The sequence below is a fragment of the Gadus chalcogrammus genome, chromosome 11 (assembly GCF_026213295.1).
Source record: "Gadus chalcogrammus isolate NIFS_2021 chromosome 11, NIFS_Gcha_1.0, whole genome shotgun sequence".
Taxonomy (NCBI): domain Eukaryota; kingdom Metazoa; phylum Chordata; class Actinopteri; order Gadiformes; family Gadidae; genus Gadus; species Gadus chalcogrammus.
In genome coordinates, this window is record NC_079422.1 from 15,121,310 (window position 1) to 15,142,688 (window position 21,379).

The 21,379-nt window shown below is 42.0% G+C and overlaps 1 protein-coding gene across 1 annotated transcript; it reads right to left on the reverse strand.

The window, feature by feature from the left end:
- Positions 1-416: 416 nt before the first annotated feature.
- On the reverse strand, positions 417-6,141 carry LOC130391831 (galanin receptor type 1-like). Its single transcript, XM_056602136.1, has 3 exons — positions 5,198-6,141; positions 5,049-5,114; positions 417-1,597 (listed from the first exon to the last, which is right to left on the reverse strand). The coding sequence occupies exons 1-3, from the start codon at positions 5,861-5,863 to the stop codon at positions 1,277-1,279; spliced, it is 1,053 nt and encodes a 350-aa protein (XP_056458111.1). The 5' UTR covers positions 5,864-6,141; the 3' UTR covers positions 417-1,276.
- Between the last annotated feature and the right edge of the window lie 15,238 nt (positions 6,142-21,379).

A 21,379-nucleotide genomic window follows, 5' to 3' on the forward strand; every position in this document is an offset into this window, starting at 1 on the left:
GTTGTTAACCACTACTAGACTTTTGCTGGAAAATAAAACCTTCTGATCTCTTTCCTGATGTGGAGTGAGCGTTTAGATACTGTACACAGCACAGTTATATTCAAATAGCCCTGCTTATCACTACTGCAAACGTTTAACACATTTATATAAAAACAACCTTTTTCAAGCTTCGATAACAGCAAGACATTTTCTCAGGAGAAGATCAATATTGGCTTTCATCACAATGGCAAAGCAAAGTAAACAACACAGCCTCAAAACCAAGTGCACTCTGTGAACTGTAATATGTCTGACATCATTTAAATAAAATACACATTTAGTTTCCACATATATGTATCTCCATCTATCTCTCTCTCCCTCTCTCTCTCTCTCTCTCTCTCTCTCTCTCTCTCTCATTCTCTCTCTCTCTCATTCTCTCTCTCTCTCTCTCTCTCTCTCTCTCTCTCTCTCTCTCTCTCTCTCTCTCTCTCTCTCTCTCTCTCTCTCTCTCTCTCTCTCGCTTTCTCTCTCTCACACTCTCTCTCACGCACTCACTCCATCCTAACGTCGGACGTCGACATCCAAAACATTTCCTGTCCGCTTTCGCTCCCAGAGTGGCTAGCGAGTGCCACTGTTTCCAAACATAAACTTTCTTTGTGAAAAAAAAAAAAAAAGATTTCAAAAGACATAGCACTAATGAAGAGGGCCCTCAAGGACCATCAGGGACCCTTACCAGACAGGGCCCCTTAGTGTGAATGAGCAGCACTAATGTAGAACAATGCAACTTGAAGCGACCTCCTCTGTTGTTTGTCACTTACCCTGTTATCCCTCCCCATGCATTGTTATGAAACATTCATAGTCATCATGCGGTCTGTCCCTTGGCATTGCCATGACATTTTCACACAATGGAAATCTATTGTTTGCTCGGCATTGTCTAGGAAGGTCAATATTTCCCATGTCAACTCCTGGAGTCCATTGTCAACACGTGTTTTTATTCATGGTTTTTGATTTGCCGATGGTGTGTTCTGAAGTCCCGGTGACCTTCTCACAGTAAAGGCTTGTGAATTGTCTGTTCTTTCTTGTGTACCTGGCAAACTACAAATGGTAATGGAGTAAGCTAAGCTAACTTAATAAACATAAAGAAGTAAATAAACACAAAAAAAATCACCAGCTTCACGTTGGGGCGTGAAAAGTCTGCTAAAGCGTCTCTGAATGTTTCCCCTGGCATGCGGACGTTGCACTTAAGTCATGTTTTACCGATGCTGACAAGTCTCCCACGCAGACAGGCCAGAGTGTTATTTCAGACGTTGGTGCAGTTAGTGGAGGGGGGCGTGTCCACCTTGCTGCGTATCTCCTTGACGTCGTTCAGCGGCGAGTCACTGGTGCCGATCTGGCACTTGAACACCTGCTTGTAAGCCTTCCGGAAGTTCTCAGACAGGAAGGCGTAGATGACGGGGTTGACGGAGGAGTTGCTGTAGGCCAGGCAGTGGGCGGCCACCCGCAGCACGAAGGAGGCCTGATTCAGGGGGAAGGTGCCAAACTCCACCCACAGATGAACCACATGATGGGGCAGCCAGGACAGACAGAACACCACCACCACCACCAGCACCGTCTGGGCGGTCTGCAAGAGGAGGAGAGCGGAGAGGATAGGACATGGGATGAATAGGGAGTTAGGTTTGTATCCATTTTGGATGAGGACTATGTTGTGTTAAACACCCCAAGGGTAACTGACCTTCAAACTCAGACCTTCAAAAGACCTTCAAACAATTCTTACTTTACTGAACATTTCCCTTTTTGTTTGTGTGTGTGTGTGTGTGTGTGTGTGTGTGTGTGTGTGTGTGTGTGTGTGTGTGTGTGTGTGTGTGTGTGTGTGTGTGTGTGTGTGTGTGTGTGTGTGTGTGTGTGTGTGTGTGTGTGTGTGTGTGTGTGTGTGTGTGTGTGTTAGTGTGTGTGCGTGTGTGAGTGTAAGTCTGTGTGTGAGTGTTTGTGTGTGTGTGTGTGTGTGTGTGTGTGTGTGTGTGTGTGTGTGTGTGTGTGTGTGAGAGTGTGTGCATGTGTGTGTGTGTTAGTGTGGGTGTGTGTGTGTGTGTGAGAGCTAGAGAGTGTGTGTGCGTGTGTATGTGTGTGTGTGTGTGTGTGTGTGGGAGCTAGTGTGTGTGCGTGTGTATGCGCGTGCGTGTATGTGTGTGTGTGTGTGCGTGTCAGAGAGTGTTTGTGAGTGTGTATGTGTGTGTGTGTGTTTGTGAGAGTTTGTGTATGTGTTTTTGTTAGTGTGGGTGTGTGTGTGAGAGAGAGAGATCGCATGTGTGTGTGGGGGAGGGGGAGGCACAGGGAGAGAACCCAGGGGATTGAGCAAGACAAATCCAGACGGAATGACAGATGAGTACTCCCCACCATTTTGATGGCGGGGAGTAAAACATAGAAATGTGAAGGAAAACAAAATGTTTTGCGAGTCAATCCAGGACACACACATGTATGCGTACACAGGCGGGAGTACGAAGCATGGCATTCTACGTCCCATTGGGGGTGATCAGCTTTTTATGAGTCAAGCAATGCTTTATATTGGCATCCGTAGCAAAACTTTTAACATTTAACCTAGTCTGACCCCCCTGAGACAGCCCACCATTATCTATCTATTAAGTATAGCAGAGTTAGCGGGGGAATAAAGAAATGTGTTCTCGGTCCCTGACTCCCTACCGCACTCTCCCTTGACCCATTATTAAGTCACCAGGTTTGCCAATTTTCTAACTTTGCGCTGTCAAAATTTGTTGACTTTAAACTGGTGTCAAGTGTGATGAATAAATAATCTTTGAGTGTCAGGACATTTTACTTAGAATAATCTAACCTTGTGGAGCCTTTTCCTTTGTCAAGATCAGAATGCATTGTGCAGTCATCTAATTTCAGGTAACACATGTATTTGAATTACTGACATGCTAGGATTATAAAGGCGTTTTACATTGCTGATTATATTTCAAAACTTTTTAGAGACACATTTAAAGTCAAAGACAAAAACGTAGTTTTAGGACCCCATATGAGATAATCAATAATGGCTAAGCAGAAAAAATATTTTACAAACTTCCAACAGGAAAAGTATCAATTTTATGGGGAACACACAAAACCTACTTTAAGAATCCCGGACTCTGATTATCATTAATAAGACCATTGGAAATCCATTTGCGTTTTACGGCCAGCTGACTCCTGAGAATGTGAAAGAAATCTCTAAAGCCTAATCATCTGCCTCTCGACTCCGCTGCTGAGAACAAGTTTGAGAAATTGTTGACTGCCAAATTAAATCCACTCTACTAGCCTGTCCCTCTTTCATCTTTACACCCATGGGCAATTAATGACACTGACACAAGAAAGCCTATAACCACAAATCACAGATTCTGCCTCGAAAATGTTTTTCAGATGATTCTCTCTCACTTTTGCAGTTTGTTTCAATACGAATTACTTCTGCCATATCTAATATGACATACCAGATAAAGGTCCTCTTTGGAGAGGTGTCTCTGTTGCCTAGATGTGACGGATACAATCCATTCCATCTAGGACCCCATGTGCTTTTGTGCCTGTTTCTATGTGTGTGTGTGTGTGTGTGTGTGTGTGTGTGTGTGTGTGTGTGTGTGTGTGTGTGTGTGTGTGTATGTGTGTGTGTGTGTGTGTGTGTGTGTGTGTGTGTGTGTGTGTGTGTGTGTGTGTGTGTGTGTGTGTGTGTGTGTGTGTGTGTGTGTGTGTCTGTGTGTGTGTGTGTGTGTGTGTGTGTGTGTGTGTGTGTGTGTGTGTGTGCGTGTTCATCTGTGTATGTGATTTTGTGTGCAAGCAGCAGGGTCAATATGAAGATGGACTAGCTCAATGGTGAAAGGGACCTTGGTCCCTCAGCTGTCACTAACAGGGCATTAAACAAAACTAGTGCAGCAGTGAACTTCCAATAGTCCTCTATATCTGCTCCATAGAATCTTATCTACTTGGATTTACTTTGACTGCTTAATGTAGTACAGAATTGACTAATGAAGCATTTGATGAGTGAGAAGAGACATTGCGTGGGAAACGTTAGTAGTTAGTACGATCGTGTATGTTTGTGGGGATTGCTGCACAACAGCGATTGAGACGTTTTCAGCAATCGGAGAAGAGGAATGGGGAAATAGTTGACTCCAGTGAAAACACATGACAATCACCATTTTGGAAGATCATTTTAGAGGTTTTTACAGATTCTGTTTAAAATTCCGATCCTTGCATGTTAATCATTTCTTACAAAAAAACATACAGAGCAATTACTGAATTTCATGAACTGAAGATGTCCAATAACTTCCTGTTCCCCTGCTAAGACACTGACACATTATGTTGCTTGACTTTGAAATTAGAAGGGATGAAAAATAACAATGAGCCATGAAATACCCTACCAGATATAAATTCTCACAGCCATCCTTCAAGTTCAACATCACAGTGTCGTTCCATTGCAATGGCTCAGCATAGATTAATAGGTAATGTCTACAGCTCGGCAAAGACCCATTTCAATTCAGACAGATTTATATTTTCTGTACATGTGTGTGTGTACGTGTGAGTACACGTTCGTATATATGTGTACGTGTGAGGGAAAGAGAAAAAAAAATATATTGCAACATGGCACGCCCTGTGCTTGGGAAATATATCATATCATAAGCATTATTACTTTCCAGACAGAATTGGGTCCTGTTCGATTTTTTCCACGTTTTGTTCCGAAATCTGCACCAGTTTTTGGGCGATTTTATGAGATGATTCAATCACACAAGGATAATAGTATATGTTTAATTTGTGTTGTATTTATTTATTTCTTATGATTTATTTTCTATTATTATTATTATTATTATTATTATTATTATTATTATTATTATTATTATACAAACATTCTTATTTGCTCTAAACTATTTTCTGGGGGAAGGAAGGCTCAAACGTTTTAAATAATGATGCTAAAATACTTTGACCATAATAATCAAAAATTTAGTGATTCAGATTTATATCCACATCTTACATGTCAAAAGTGAACTCACATCAGGCAACCTGCAAACACAATGGGTCGTAAGGTTGAACTTACGTACCTTTTTCTTCGATGCCTCTGACTTTTTGGACATGTTTCTTAGTTTTTTGTGCAAGTGGTTTAGCACCTGTAAGCATAGGAACATGTCAGGAATACGTTGAATTGTCATTTTGCCAATCAATCAATTTGCCACAGTGCGTGCGTACTTACCTTTGCGTAACAGAAAGAAATGAGAAGCAGGGGCAACACGTAACCAAAAACGAAGGTGCACACAACATAGACTTTCTTCTGGTACGGATCCGGCCACCATTCCCAGCAAAAAGTGCGGTTCTCCTCTCGCTGGAATATGTTCTGATAGTACATCACAGGGGCTGCCATGGTCAGAGATAACACCCATATCACCACCACTCCGAGGAGAGCATGCTTTGCCACTCGTATGGAGGAGGACTTTCTCGAATGCACAATAGCAATGTACCTGTCCACGGACATAGCGGATAAAGTGAAGATGCTGACCAGCATGGACACTGTGAAGAAATAGTGGATGAACTTGCAAATAAATGCGCCGAGCACCCAAGTTGGCATCATGTAAATGGTCGACTGGAAAGGAATACAAAACAACAAGTAGGACAGGTCTGCGATGCTGAGGTTCAGGATGAATATGTTGGTGGTGCTTCTGGGTTTCCCCGGCTTATTTCTGGCCAGCACGGTGATCACCATCGCGTTCCCCAGGACGCCGAGTGTAAAGATGATCCCGAACACCAAAAGCGTGATGAAATTATCCGTACCGATCCCGAATAAAAGTTTATTACTCTCTTCCTCCATCCAGCTCATGTTCCATTGCTCCTCAAAGCGCACGGGAAACTCGGACGTATTCATGTTTCAGTCAGTGTTGTTGAAGAGTGTTACAACGCACGTCTATCGAAGTACGGGCTGGGCATGAACGCAAGACACACGCACGTCTCCAAATCCTCCACATTCAGGTTTTTTCCACTTGATGCAGGGTTTCGGTGTTCGGAAAACTTCCGTGGCTTAAGTTTTAATTGAGATTAAACATTTACTATTCCTTGAAAGGCCACTTTAAGGGTATAATTGTATCAAGCCCAGAATGAGCAGATTCGACGAATAACCAATAACCATTGTCTTCCAGCCGGTGATCCGTGCGCACCTGATGCGCCTTCACCAGGAGACAGAATGGCTCAGAATTTATCACTGCTTCGACTTTCCTCCCCTCACTGGAGGGGCTGGGCTCCGAGGGTAGTCAGCCTATACCACTGCTGAACATGAAATGGGGGGAGATAACCTTAGATGCCTTCAATTTTGCTTCTGAATGTGCGTCTTCTTTAGTTGCCTATATATGGATAGCAAGCTGACCCTGAATCAACTTACTCAAGGGAGCGTCTCAATCAACCATCAGGTCAAGTCCAAACACTTTTCAAAACATTGGTTTTACATTGTGGAAGATGAAATGTCCCTTCACATCTAGGCTTCATCCAAGCCCATTGGTCAGCCTATTGTTGAAGGTATAGAGAAGTTATCAAGAAATGATTGAAGCACCCCGACCAACCCCCAACCTGTTGAATACACAGACACACAAACAAACACACACAAAACACACACACACACACACACACACACACACACACACACACACACACACACACACACACACACACACACACACACACACACACACACACAGGTAGAGGATAATAAATTCAAACCATAACAACATCAAATTTGTAAACACACACACACACAAACACACTTGTGCATACACACCACTAGGAGTGCCCAACACAACAGCCGCATCATTCATGAAAATAACCATTTTTCTATTTGTTCATCAATCTTGTCTTCATCTTTACCCACAGCAGAGCTGGTATGGATCCAGTCTCGATCGGTTCTGCTCGTGTTGGTGTGTGTGCAGAACCTGACCATGAGGTTCAGTGGTTCAGCAGTTCAGCCCCCCCAAGATCGACGACGCAGACCATCAAAACTCATCAAAGCTGTAATCGATCACAGTTTGTGCAGGATCTGATTAACCATAATCCATATCGGCTTTCGGATAGCATATTAATCTTTGAAAGGTCAGCCTGAAATCAAAACCATATGCACAGTATTGGAATAAAATGAAGATGCCCCATGCACTATGGACGGGGATTACAATAGTAAAACGTTGATGCAATGATGTTAGACTTAAGATATTAGATGATACATGATATATAATTGAACCCATTATATTTTTGTCTTTTTTGACCTATGCAATGAAACAGAGCTGGGCTTGATGCTATACCTGGCTTTCAGAAGGACAGTCGGCAAATACAATTTCAATCAGAGATGAGAGCGGGGGGGGGGGGGGGCAGGTCTCAACTTTATCCATGTTTTTATGTTATTATTCTATATATTTTCCTTTAGCTGTATCGTCAATCAACCCGTGTCAAACTGCATATACAGAACTGTTATTCTATTAAGGTCGATTGCTTTATATGTCAACAAGTCATGGCCAGTTTTGTGTGTTTTCAGTATTTGTGTGTGCATGTGTGTGTGTGTGTGTGTGTGTGTGTGTGTGTGTGTGTGTGTGTGTGTGTGTGTGTGTGTGTGTGTGTTTGTGTGTGTGTGTGTGTGTGTTTCTGTACCCATAGATTTTCTCTGTCTGTTAACAGACCTTGTGCAGAATAAGCTCATGTGTACGTATTGTCTATTCTGTGCATGTTTGACTCAAGTACTGCAACATGTTGTTTCGAGGATGTAGGGCATCAAAAGCAACTGAAAATATTTGTGCCCTTGCCATGTATTTTATAAATGCGGACACAAATAAAGACATTGAAATGTGTGTGTGTGTGTGTGTGTGTGTGTGTGTGTGTGTGTGTGTGTGTGTGTGTGTGTGTGTGGGTGTGTGTTGATGTAGTGTGTGTGTGTGGTGAGGTGAGGGCGTGCGTGCGTTGCGTGCGTGTGTGCGTGCTTGAGTGAGATGCGTGATGAGTGATTTCTGCCGTGATGTGAGTAGATTTGAAGTGGGTTGTCGGCGTGATTGCGTGCGGCGTGCGGGCGTGAGTTGCGTGATGCTGTGCGTGAGTGCGTGCGTGAGTGCGGAGTGAGTGAGTGTAAGTGACAAGTGCGTGCGTGCGTGAGTTGACGTGCGTGATGTGATGTGTGCTGTGAGTGACGTGCGTTTTGCGCTGCCGTGCGTGCTTGCGTGCGTGGTGCGTGCGTGAGTGCGTGGTGAGTAGAGTGAGTGCGGAGTGCAGTGAGTGCGTGAGTGTTTAGTGATTAGTGAGTGCGTGCGTGAGTGAGTGCCGTGCGTGCGTGCGTAGCGGCGTGCGTGCGTGCGTTGCTGCGTGAGTTTGAGTGAGTGACGTGCGACCTGTGGTGAGTGCGTGAGTGAGTGAGTGCGTGCGTGCGTGCGTGAGTGCGTGCGTTTGGTGCGTGAGTGCAGTGACGTGCGTGCGTGCGTGCGTGCGTGCGTGCGTGCGTGCGTGCGTGCGTGCGTGCGTGCGTGCGTGCGTGCGTGCGTGCGTGTGTGTGTGTGTGTGTGTGAATGTGCCTGTCTGTGTGTGTGTCCTAAACAGATATATGAATAACATATGAAGGGGAAAAACATGGCGCTACTTTGTCCTTAAACTTATTCCTAAACGATACTTTATGCATAACCATTTCCCAACTGACGATAATTATATTCAACCAGAGGGAGCACCGCTTTTTTAAGGGGAGATGCTTTTCCATTAGGGCTGTCAAGCCTACTTGGTGAAGCCGTTATGCCTATAGACCTATTGGAGCTGGAAGGATGCCCTGGTCAATGCTAGCAGGCAGCAATTGGTGAAAATTGGTGCAAATAATGTACGTATGTATGAGATATATGTGTGGTTATTTTTCCATAAGATCCCTTATAGCGACCAACCATTTTGTTATGAGACAAAATGCTAGGCAACACACTTTTTCAACAATCGTAACATTTGGGATGTAGAATTTAATTATGTATGAATGATCTTTATTCATTTATTTTTATAAAAGTAATGATGGCTTCTGATTTTGGATAGTAATGAATCCCTTTTCCTCAGGACCTAATCCCCTTGTGATGAAATATATAATTTCAGATGTTCTGCTATAGCATGATTTCTCAACGGGGGCGTTCGCGCAAAGGGGGGCGCTGGGAACGTGATTTATTTTTCCTTTTAGGGGATTTTAAACTTTCATGGTGTTCACATTTTTAGGATGAAAAAGAAGGCTACCTGAAATAAATAGCCTATTTTCATTTATTGGTTTCTAACCCCTCTACCGCCTCAGCTACCTTTTACTGTCTATGTGCACTGCACAGGGGGGTTGCTCAGGTTGCTTGGGCAACTACCCATATGCCCTCCTCGACTCGCGTTGCCCTTCCGAGGAAAAACATTTTTTTTTTTTTTTTTTTTTAATCATTTAATGGATGCAGAATTTCATGTAGGCCTAGATAAAAAAAATCGCCACTCGAAACATTTCATAAAGTAAGCGTAGCCTCATTCAATTCCGTTCGGGCACTGAGAGTGAAAGTCAGTAGTGGGAGGGCAAACTCTGCCGCGCGGCAACAGCCGCTTTTGCCGCCTCCCCTCTGCCGCCCTTCCCTCATTGAAATGCATGGAGGCGGCGAGTTGCCGCCCGGCGTGTGAAAGCTGCTTTACGTAGCTGCAGTGCTGCACGCGACCGGAACACCGGCACCTGTGAGACGACTTGATGTTGTCGGAAAAGGTGAATTTGAGATGTATAACAAACAAACAATCATCATCACGTTTTATGAAATTAATTACAATCTTCATAAATCCAGGCTCAGTTTGGCAAACTGAGCCTGGATTTATGAAGATTGTTTCATTAGTGACCACCGCAAAATCAATGAAAAACTATGCACTGAAAAACTATGCACGGGGGGGGGGGGGGGCGAGGCGAAAACATGGGTATTTTTTCTTTAGTTCGTCCGTGAACTTACATTTACGTTTAGGCATGGCTGCAGATGTAATGTGCCTTTGTAAACAGAGTGGAAGCGGCAAGGTGCTCAATGTTGCCAGATTGGAAATGGCAACGTAACGTACCAAAGGCTCAAAATGGTCGTATTTGGAGGATAATTATCGTGGCTCTGGCAACCCTGAGATCGGTCGCCCAATGACAGACTCTGGCCGTTTCTCAATTCGTAGCACGCGTACTACGGACTCGATGACTTGCAAGCACGTACTTGGCAAGTCTGTACTTCAAGCACATACTTGCGAGCACGCGAGTACGTACCTGCAATTGGAACAGCAGCGGACTCGATGACGTCACCACCTCTGCTCGTCCGTTAACTGTGCTACGGCCTCATTTAGGCATTACTACTGAACAATATAAACAAATGATACAAAACAAAATCCCAGCCTCTTTCATTTTCAAATAGTATGTAAATATTCTGAATGAATAACAATTGAAAAGATATGAGTGTCCTGTCATGTGTATAAGCTATACACACACGACCTTACATATATATATTTATATATTATTATTATTATTATATTATATATTATATAAATATATATATAAGTTAAGAGTAACTTAAGCTACAGTTGTAACTTGTGCGTCTTCTCCATATTGTCCGCCCTCGTACTGCTGCGAGTGCGAAATGCATCCTGGGATTTATAGCGGGAGCAAGCACACATGAGCCACCTCCGATGCATGCTCGGTGAAACGGCGATATCGAGCACGCATCCAGAACGCTTCCGGGTTTTACGACAGTACTCGCTTGATGCGTGCTTCGAATTGGAACAGTGCTCGGGCAACGACTGATGACGTTTCACGAGTCCACGAGCACACGAGCACGCACAAGTACGCGAATTGAGAAACGCCATCTCTCTACAGTCAGCTCGCGCAAGAAGGTGGAACGTAAGGGAGATACCATTTCCAGAACTTGGAAGGCCGTAATAACCATAGACATATACAATGGTAATAACTAGTAGGTTATGTGAAAGACCCAGAAACACAAATATGCGACGAGGCAAAAACAAATATGCGACGAGATAATGTCCGAAAACCGGACATTATCATCAATTAATAAAACCCCCCCGGACAGCCCGGACGGGACGTAAAAAGTGGACATGTCCGGGGAAGAGAGGACGTTTGGTCAGCCTACCTTTAGGCAATATAACACGAGTGTGAGGGGGGTTGTTAGTTTATTTATTTATTTTTATTGAGGTGGGGGGGCGCCAGAGGATCAGGGTAAGGTCAGGGGGGCGTTTGCTCAAAAAAGGTTGAGAACCGCTGTGCTATAGCATCGGTCTGCTGGAGTCCTACGTTGTTATTCCAGAATTTCTGGGACGAGACGGCACAGAGCCTGGGCCGGAAACCAGAAACCGGAAGAGGCAGCCTTGATTCTGTTTCCTGACGGAGATATCCAACCGTAGAAAATACATTTTGTGTGTGAATGGAACTTTCAGAAGATTAATTTATAATTGCATTCAACAGTACCTACATCGGTGTTGTCTTGAAACCTTAACAGCCAGGGTTAGGGTTAGTTTTCTACTGCTGGCCAAGTGTTGATTTAGTGCTCATAGGTACCCGGCTCCAGCAATATGATTGGGTGAAACAAAAAATATATAAAGAAAGGTGGTATGTAATGGCACACTCGCACGCCTACTTACACATACACACACTCACACATACACACGTGCACACACATATACACACACAGACACAAACAGACAGACACACACACACAAAAACTATGCACGGGCGGAGTAATGAGCATGGAATTCTAGGCCATGTGGGCTGAGCATCTTTTTTGAGCATAGCAATGCTTTATTTGGGTATCTCTAGCAAAACATTCTAACATTTAACCTAGTCGGACCCCTGAGACTGCCCACCATTAGTGCTGCTACAAGTATAGCAGAGTTAGCGGGGGAATTAAGAAATGTAAAATATCTCCCTCAATCCCCCTTGCCCCATTATGAAGTCAACAGGCTTTCCATTTTTTTTATCTTGCGTTGTCAAAATGTGTTGACTGAAAACTGAATGAATAACCTCTGAGTGTCAGGAATTTCCTTTGTCAAGCTCAGTATGCATTGCATGTTCATCTCATTTCAGGTAAGATGGGTGATTGAATCATTGACATGGTAGGATTGTCAAGGCATTCCACATTGCTGACGATATTTCAGTGACATTTAAAAGGCAAAAGCAAAAACATGTATATAAGACACCATATGATGTAGGGCCTAGATAAAATAGTACACCGTCCGTAAATATATATACACCTGTTCATTTACCATCTATAATGGCTAGGCAGAACAAAATATTTTCCAATCATCCAACAGGATGATAAAAGTATCAGACTTAAACAAAACTTACTTAAACATCCTCTCTCTCTATGAGACTTGGATTATCATTACTTTGACCATTGGAAAGCCATCTGCGTTGTATGGCTGGCACACTCCTGAGATTGTGAAGGAAATCTCTAAAGCCTTATTATCCGCCTCTCAACTCCCCTGCTGAGAACAAGTTTGAGACATTGTTGACTGCCAAATAAAATGCACTCTACTATCCTGTTACCACGTCCTCTTTACACCCATGGGCAAATATGAGACCTTGACACAAGACATACATTAACCAGAAATCCCAGATTCTTGGATACCTTGTTAATGTTCTTACAGGGTCGTCCGGGATTCTTTGCCTGATCACGAATTATGAAAGCCTTTTTTTTTTAACAATGCCGTATCTATTATGACTTGCCAGATTAAGAGAGACACCTCTGTAGCCTGGATGTGATGGATGCAATCTTGAGATTTCTGTTCCCATTTATGCTTTTGTGCCTGTGTCTATTTCTGTGTTTGGCGTGTGTGTGTGTGTGTGTGTGTGTGTGTGTGTGTGTGTGTGTGTGTGTGTGTGTGTGTGTGTGTGTGTGTGTGCGTGTGTGTGTGTGTGTGTGTGTGTGTGTGTGTGTGTGTGCGTGCGTGCGTGCGTGCGTGCGTGCGTGCGTGTGTGCGTGCGTGTGTGTGTGTGTGCGTGTGTGTGACGTTTGTGTGTGTGTGTGTGGCAGCATGTGGGTTTGGGTCTGTCTGAAAATACGTTCTCAATCAGAGATGGGAGAGAGGTGGGTGCTCACCATGCCGTTGCCAGACGGGAGCTCCAGGACCGATGCGGCACAGACTTACCTTCACAGAAAAGTCTGTGCACACGACCGACAGGGAACTGTGAAACACAGTTTTACATAATTTATGTAAAACACAGTTTGGCACAAGGCGTAAAACTGTGTTTTTTTATCGGCCGTCATGAAAATAAACTTTTCATGACGAATATTTTTTGGGGAAAAATGTGGTATAGAAAAATTATGAGAATTAAAACTCGAGGAAAGGAGGCATAGAAAATTTAGAGACTAGATAAATGATGGAGAGAATAAAAAAGCAACAAACAGGAGGCGTCGAAAAAATTATGGATAGAATATTTATTTGAAAAAGGATATTTAGAAAAATGATGACGAGAATATATTTTTAATACATTTTATTCCCTCCATCATTTTTCTATACCAAATTTTTCTATAATGTTTACACACATTTTTCTAAACCTGCTTTTCCCAAAAAATATGATCTCCCTTATTCTAAAGCTCCCTTTCCTCAGATTTGTGTTTTCTCCATCGTATTTCTATACCTCATCTATTCAAATTCAAATCTTTATCCTCTACACCTCCTTTTCCTCAAAATTGTATTTTCTCTGGCATCTCCTTTTAACTATATCCTTATAGATTTTAACTTATCTCCCTTTAAAAAAACAAAACATGAGGAGAATACTTTTCTGGAAAATGAGCTATAAAATAATTATGGAGAGATTTTTTTAGGGGGAAAATAGGTATATGATGGAGAGAATAAAATTAAATAATAATTAACTAAAATATATACCTCCTTTTCTCAAACTTGTATTCTCTCCATTTTTCCATGCAAATTTCTTCTCGATTTTGTGTTCTATCCATAATTTATTTAGTTTTTCTAAGTATTGTATTCTCTCCATCATCTCCTTATAACTATATCCTTTTAATTTATAACTTTTCTCCCTTTAAAAAAAACAAATGGAGAGAATAAAAATCGGCGCAAAAGGATGTACAGAATAATGATATTGTGAATATTAATATATATATATATATTGAGAGAATTTTTGGGGGGAATAGGAGATTTAGAAATATATACTTCCTTTTCCTCGCATTGTTTTTCTCTCCTTCATTTTCTATACCTTCTATACCTTCCCCAAAAATATCTCACATCATAACCCCTAAGTGCTCCTAGACCATGAAACCACTGAGTTACTTCAGACCAAATGATTTATTGTTGAATAAGCAGAGCAAGATGAATGTGAATGGTCAAATAAAACATTGTATAAGCATGTCTTATAGACATTAACAACATATGAAACAGCATGTTTCCCTTCAAATAAAACAAACAGGATTGAAGGCAAAAACAGCTACAATAAATCAAAAGTTTCTTGTCAAAACATTGTACATTAATAAATTACTCTTCCAGGTAATTTATTCAAAATGTTACTGAGGTAAATGAAATGTGACCGTGTTTTTGTGTGGCAATGTGTGTGTGTTTTAAAAGAAAATATGCTCCCAAGCAAGTCCGTCCGCTCGCATGCTTTATTTTCTTACAAACGACACAGTGACACTGAGGAACCCCTAACCCATCATAACTCAAACCCAGGGAGGAGGTACTCCTGGGTGAGGGTGGACTGAAAGGTATGGATGTGTGTCAGTGTGTCCGAGGACCCGCCTACATCTGGGAACACTCTGTAGCAGGACAGAGTGCCATCAGGCCGGTCCAGATACACTCCTACTCTGTCGGAGCCAGCGGGGGGGAGACGTATGTCTGTTGTACTATTGTGGTTCCAGGCAGAGTAACCATCATCATGGCAATAAAGGAATTTTAGGACTCCAGGAATTTTTGTTCCCTCCAAGCCCGCTGTCACCACCCTCTCCTCTCCTTGTGATTCCTCTGTATGTCACTCCTATACAAACATTTCCTTCCCACCCTACCTCCCAGTAACAGCGGCCAGTCAGACCCTCTACACACCACTTGGTACTGGGAGTCCAATCTCTCTGGGGGACGTCACCTTTCTGTTTTCCTCAGAGAGAGAGAGGAGTCTGTTGGCTGTGTTTGAATCAAGTGTGAGTTCCCAGGCATCTGATGGGAGAGTAAGACACAATTAGCTGCTGAACCATTCTTCATCACCATCATTATCCTCATCATCATCATCATCATCACTAGCACTGTTCGCTTGCATTCTACTTCTTCTTCTCCTTTTTTATCGGCCATCATGAAAAGAAACATGGGGGGTAACCATGTCTGTTTTATCGGTCCTCATGAAAAAAAACATAAGGGGTACAGTAGCACAGTGGTTTTTTATCGGTAGTAACAAACTTTTGTATTGTCCTTGGACAATATAAAAGTCACATGTCCCACACAAGGGGCTTCCATGTGCATGTCGGCCGGTTTTGTAATCATTTTCATGAGGGGAACGGTACTGTTCTGTGTGTGATGTTATCGATGCCTTTGACCCTACTCATCTTGATTAAGTCCACAGAGGGGAAACCAGGCCTTTTGTTAATATCCATCAGCAGACCTGGGAGCCTGCAGCCTGTCTCCTCATCACGTAGACACGGCTGGAGACTGGAGAGGCGACGCCATCTGTTCAGCAGTAGGCCTAGTCCATGGCTCACATAGCCTTTGTGTGACCCCATCTGAACCCTGTGGAAGACGCTGGTTATGAAAGCATACAAATCCTCCGTCTCTGTATTACATTTAGTTTCTAGTCGTTAATGAAAGTCGGTAATTAGCCTCCATTTTAATTAGAAATTGGAGGTGTTGCTTCATTCAAAGCGTGCCATAGGGCCAAATGACCAATTAAGTAAGTAGCCAACCTTACAATCACATTTGTAAATGGTAACTGAATTGTATGAACTTCGCACTGTTTTAGCCGGACCGATTTCAACCTTGATTGCTTTCAATTTCACAAACATTGACAGTTGTTGATGGAGCTCCTGCAGGTGTGTTCATATGCTTTTGGAAGGCATATGTTGGTCTCATTTTTATTAAACGCCCATGATGTTTAAATGGTGCATTACATAAATGCTAAAAATGCTCTGATAGTGATGGAGATGATATTAATAATAATGATGAAAATAATACTTCTACTAATTATAGTAATAATGATGATGATGATGATCGTCGTAAATAGTTATTATTTTTATTATTATAAAATAACATATATGTAAATATTAACACTATTGAATATGATGTATGTACATGTGCATGTTTGTAAGTATATGTATGCATGTATACGTATGTATGTATGTTTGTATATGTATGAATGTGTGCATGTAGTAAACATACACCTCCTCTACAACGCTATTAAGTTCAAGAACATTGCAAATTGACCTCAACGCGAAAAAAACCACGAGAACCACAAAAGCCTGATTTGAACTACTGCATTGGGTAATCCATTCCATAGGGCTCATTATCCCTACTGAGGCCTGGTCATTTCTATGGCAACCAGTTATCTCTGTAGAAAATTGGCTGTGCTGGAAGAAGGAGTAATGGGTTATCAAAAGACGACAGACAATGTTCAGTCAGTCGTTCACCTTGTTCTGTGTAACACACAGAGGCTGCTAAAGTGACACACTTTGTTTTCAGTGGGCAATATTAAGTTATACTAATCTCTAATACTGAATAAATCACATGAATATGGAACAGGAAAGTGAGTCCTGGTCACGTGGGTGATCATTGTTGACAACAGTGCGTTAGGCAGTAGAGGTCTAATTAGAGGTGTGTGGAGAATCAATGGTGTAGCCCATGGGTCAGGCCCTGCGAAACGATGATAATCCTATGACCCCATTACCCATGATCTCTTGCATCATCCAGCCCCAACTGATAATTTCTCCTGATGATACACATTCATTTTTTTCATGCCAGATTTTTGTTCCAATACTGAACACACATGCCAATGTCTGCAACGTTTTACACCAGTCAGCCACCTATAATAAGGTGCTTTGTAGATATTCCCATATACCATACAATGCTGGCCTGAGATGGATGATATCTTATATACCCGGATTGCGTTACGTGAAACCTTACACTATTCTATTTGGATGGATAGTGACTGTAGAGGCGGAATGTTACCCTTTTTTATTTTTGATATTAAACTTTTAATTGGAAGGCAGCACCAACAACCCTCATTCTTGTCAGTGCAACGCAAAAATGAAAACAAAAGCAACTTGCATGAAACAGATCCACGGATGATAATTAGAAGTGGCCTATGGAAAATCACCCAGATATATGGAATGGCAATTTGTTGGAGCTCTTCTGATTCTGCTCAGATGTGAGGCTTGAACAGATTGCTTCTTCCCCCCAGAGAGATACTTCCTTCCTGACAACAACTCTTTTCATCATGGAGTACTTGATAAATAACGCCAAGATACACCAATACCATACTGACATACATACTAGTACATGAAAATACATAAATACTAACAAACATACAGACATACATGTATACATACATAATAAATAAATCAATTCTGTCTTCATAGGAAAAAAGATGGCTTATCTATTTATCAGAGGAAAATGCAATATTTTAATACAGTTTCGGCACTAAAATGGGTCTTGATAAAATTTTGCAACACATTTGCATTTATAGTCATAATCTTCATTCAGTGTTGTATATGACTTATTCATGTTGAATTTTTTTTTATTTATAATACCAAGTTCAATCTTGGGTCTCTAAACGATGAGGTCGACCCTAACCCTAACTCTAAACCACAGACCCTGCCCTCGGGGCCCTCGGGGCCAAAGTTGGTGTTGGGGTCGCAGTCAGACCCTGGAATAAGGTTGTCAAGTCTAATGACAATAGGACCTTCCCAACCCCTAATTATTTTCCACCAAATTCTGATCTACTAGGTCTTGCAGGCCACACTTCTGAGAGGCTCTGTCCAAAAAACAGCCCTGCAAACATTTTTCTTCCACAAGTGCTGGAGAACCCAGGAGAACGTGCATTTTGGCATCTGTAGCATCTGTAACTAAACCACCAACCCAAACCATTTTATTTTTAGGGAATAAAGGTTTAATTCTCAGATATGCATGTTGGATGGGTCGGATGTAGGTCTGGAAATAATTTCCTCTCTAAATCTTGCAAGCGAGCCGCTGGGTGAGGCACCACCAGATGGAGCATTTGCTCAGGCTTGGTCAGTCACTTCCTGTCGGGCTGGAGTCCCAAAATTGAGGTCCTTGATGACCCTTATTGATATACAAGTTACTAGTTACTAGGGCTAGTCCTCCTAACAGATCATTCTAGTATTTGAATGCCCATTTTTATATGAAAGACACCATAGCACATTGGCAACAATTGTTCATATCGATATGGGGAGCGGGGATGGGGTGATTGTGGGAAGTAAATAGGAAGCTTCCAATGAGCATTTCCCTCAACATCAGAAATAGTCAATACACACTTGGGATGACTGTGATCAATTAATGAATTGTGTCAAATAGATATGCCTTGTTAAATCAATGAGCTTGGTGTTTTGCTGTCACGGATTGGTTATCTGCTGTGTCAATATATCGGTCCGTGCTAACAAATATCTAGGCGTGACTTAACTTCAGACAGCGATCACAATTTTTAAAAACGAGTCACCTTGATTACAAAGTCTAAATTAATTCAAACTAAACTTTGTTAACTTTGGTTCGGATTTTGAAAGGCAGCTCAGAATATGTGTCTATTTCCTAGCCAAAACCTAGTTTAAGACAAAAACAAAACCATTTACGGCTGCTTAGCTGCTACAAGTAACGTCTTTATGGCAACAAGGGCGTAATGGTTTGGAGTAAAAGCTGGCTAAATGATTTATTGTTTAATTTGTCATGTACTGAATAATTTTCTATTACTTTAGGAACTTTATGTTGCATGTACGTAACATGGAAATGTGTGTGAGGGAACTAATACAGTTGAAATTCAACAGCTTGGGTTAATAAGGTGTTGAGAAACCTAATTAATGGATTAAGGGGATGGACGTTAACAGAATAATAAAATAAATATCAAATATAACATGCACTTTTAAATAATTATTAATTAGTACCATAAGAGTGGATCGGGGTGAACAGAAGGGACATGTCCTCCCCAACTTCTGAAAAACATGAAGTTGTCCCCCCATTTCAAATTATTTCAAAATTAATGAAATTGAAAAATGTGTATTTCATAGAAGCCAACACCACGTTTATGTTTTGCTAAACAATATATGAACAAATCTGCACCCTTGGGTCTTAGTAAATAACGTGCTAGTGCACTCTGCCTCACAACATAGAAGCAACGTGTGCAGTGAAGGGATGACACTAGATGGTGTAAATCCCTTTATTTCTGTAACCCCCTCCCCCCCCCCCCCGGTGATTTAATTTTTATTACGAGCGAAATGGTATTTTATTCTAACATAACATAAATTGAAAAACGATGGTTTCCTAATACCGTTAACTTGCGCTTCAGTTGAAAGATATTCAGCTTACAGTGATGCCAGCTTCGACTGCACTCCAACAAGGATGAGGCACGTGGGTGTTCAGGTTACGTGAATGTAGAAAGGATATCCTGTCATCATAATCCTGGGCAAGTAAAATAATTAATACAAAGAATTAAAATAAATATTTTAATATATATTTTATGTATTTTGGAATTCTCAGCCGGATAAATACAAAGTATGGCGTGTGAGTGTGTGAACTGGTTGATAAGCCTGAGTCTAACGGTCAAAAAGTGAGGCTTGGCAGCTCTGCAGATAATCCTTGGTCTACATTATTTCAGGGTTGCCAACTTTAACGCTTCTGGCGTGACACACGCTTTACCCTTCATCCTTGTACTCTCATGCTGCCCAAAAAATGATCACGCCAAAACACTGTGATAGTAAAAGAGATGAACAGGCAAACGTACTATGGTAAAATCTTTATTGTTAGACCAAGCAAACAACTTAGAATCTTGATGATAGTATTGGAAAACCGGGTGTTTCATATGGGGTCTCCCTGGACCTGTCTACTAATTTACTCCCTGATTGGTGCGCAATGCTTTTCTCCATGTGGATTGGACAGCCGGTCAAGTTCACAAACAGGGGCCAAGCAACCTGTCTTTGACTTTCATTAGTGAACCAATGCCTGCCCTTTAATGGATTAGTGCATTGTAGAAGTTTTTTCAAAAACCAAGGTTTCCAAATCCTTTTCTTCTTTCTTTTCTTCTTCTTGTTCGTCTGAGGGGGATTCATTAAATAAACTAAAAGTGGGGGTCAGAGACAGAGATCTTATGTTGGGCTCTGAGACAAGGTAAGGGCCATTTGGGGTTGAAGACAGAAGTCTAGCAGGTTGGATGAGTACTGGATGAAGGTGAATACACATAGAAATGGAGGGGGAATAATGACAGGATGAAGGTGATGAACTAAAACTAGGGGTCAGAGAAAGGGATACGGCGGGGAGGGGTGTGAAGGTAGGGAAACTAACAGTGGGGGTTAGGGACCGGGCTCTGGCACGGAGGGGGGAAACAGCATAGGAGCGAAACCATATCTAACTGTTTAAAAATGTGTACATATCTCAACATTATGTCTCATATTATAAAATTCTGAGTATTTCGACTTGAGCTGCCGGTTGAAAACAATATTGGATTTATACTACACCAATGGAAATGATAAATTCTCATTGCTCGAAAACCCCAGCCAGTCTGATAGCTCGAAAGAATCCAGCCAATCCAATCACTCGAACACCTCAGCCAGTCCTATCATTCGAAAACACCAGCCAATCCGATCGCTCGAAAACCCCAACAATTCCGAACGCTCAAAAATTCCAGCCATTGCGATCGTTCGCAACCCCAGCCAGTCCGTAGCTCGTAAAACCCTGCATCAGATATCTCAAACACCAGAGCCATTCCGATCGTTGGAAAACCCCAGCCACTCCGATCGAACACCGGGGTCCCTTCAGGGTCGCCATGACTACTTACACCCATTTCCCAAGTTTCATAACCTCCAATCCTTATCCAAACCATAGAATAATAATACGTCGTCAAAAATCAGTATTGAACACCGGGTATACTTCTCGACCCAGACCCGACCTAAGTCTGCAGGCCCACAGAGCCCCCTCCATCGCTGCAGTATTTGATTTTTAGTTGGCAATACTTGATCAACTTACTTTTTAATCTCTTCATGGCAACTCGAAAAAAAGAATGGCCTGAATATTGTGTGTTGAAAACATGACCATAGGTTTAGAATTTGTATCCCATAACCCCTAACAGATATTCTTGAAAGCCACATGCCTTTGAGGAAAAAAATCCTGGGTATTTTTGTTATTATATGATATTCTTTATCTATTGAACCTGAATCAAATTATTTTGTTAGTTTAAAGTAACCCAGCC

Excerpts from the sequence above, each read along its gene's own strand:
- LOC130391831 (XM_056602136.1), bottom strand. The coding sequence starts at position 5,863 with ATGAATACGTCCGAGTTTCCCGTGCGCTTTGAGGAGCAATGGAACATG. Across the intron at positions 5,115-5,197 it reads TTTCTTTCTGTTACGCAAAG|GTGCTAAACCACTTGCACAA; the intron begins GTAAGTACGCAC and ends CTATGCTTACAG. Across the intron at positions 1,598-5,048 it reads CAGAGGCATCGAAGAAAAAG|ACCGCCCAGACGGTGCTGGT; the intron begins GTACGTAAGTTC and ends CTCCTCTTGCAG.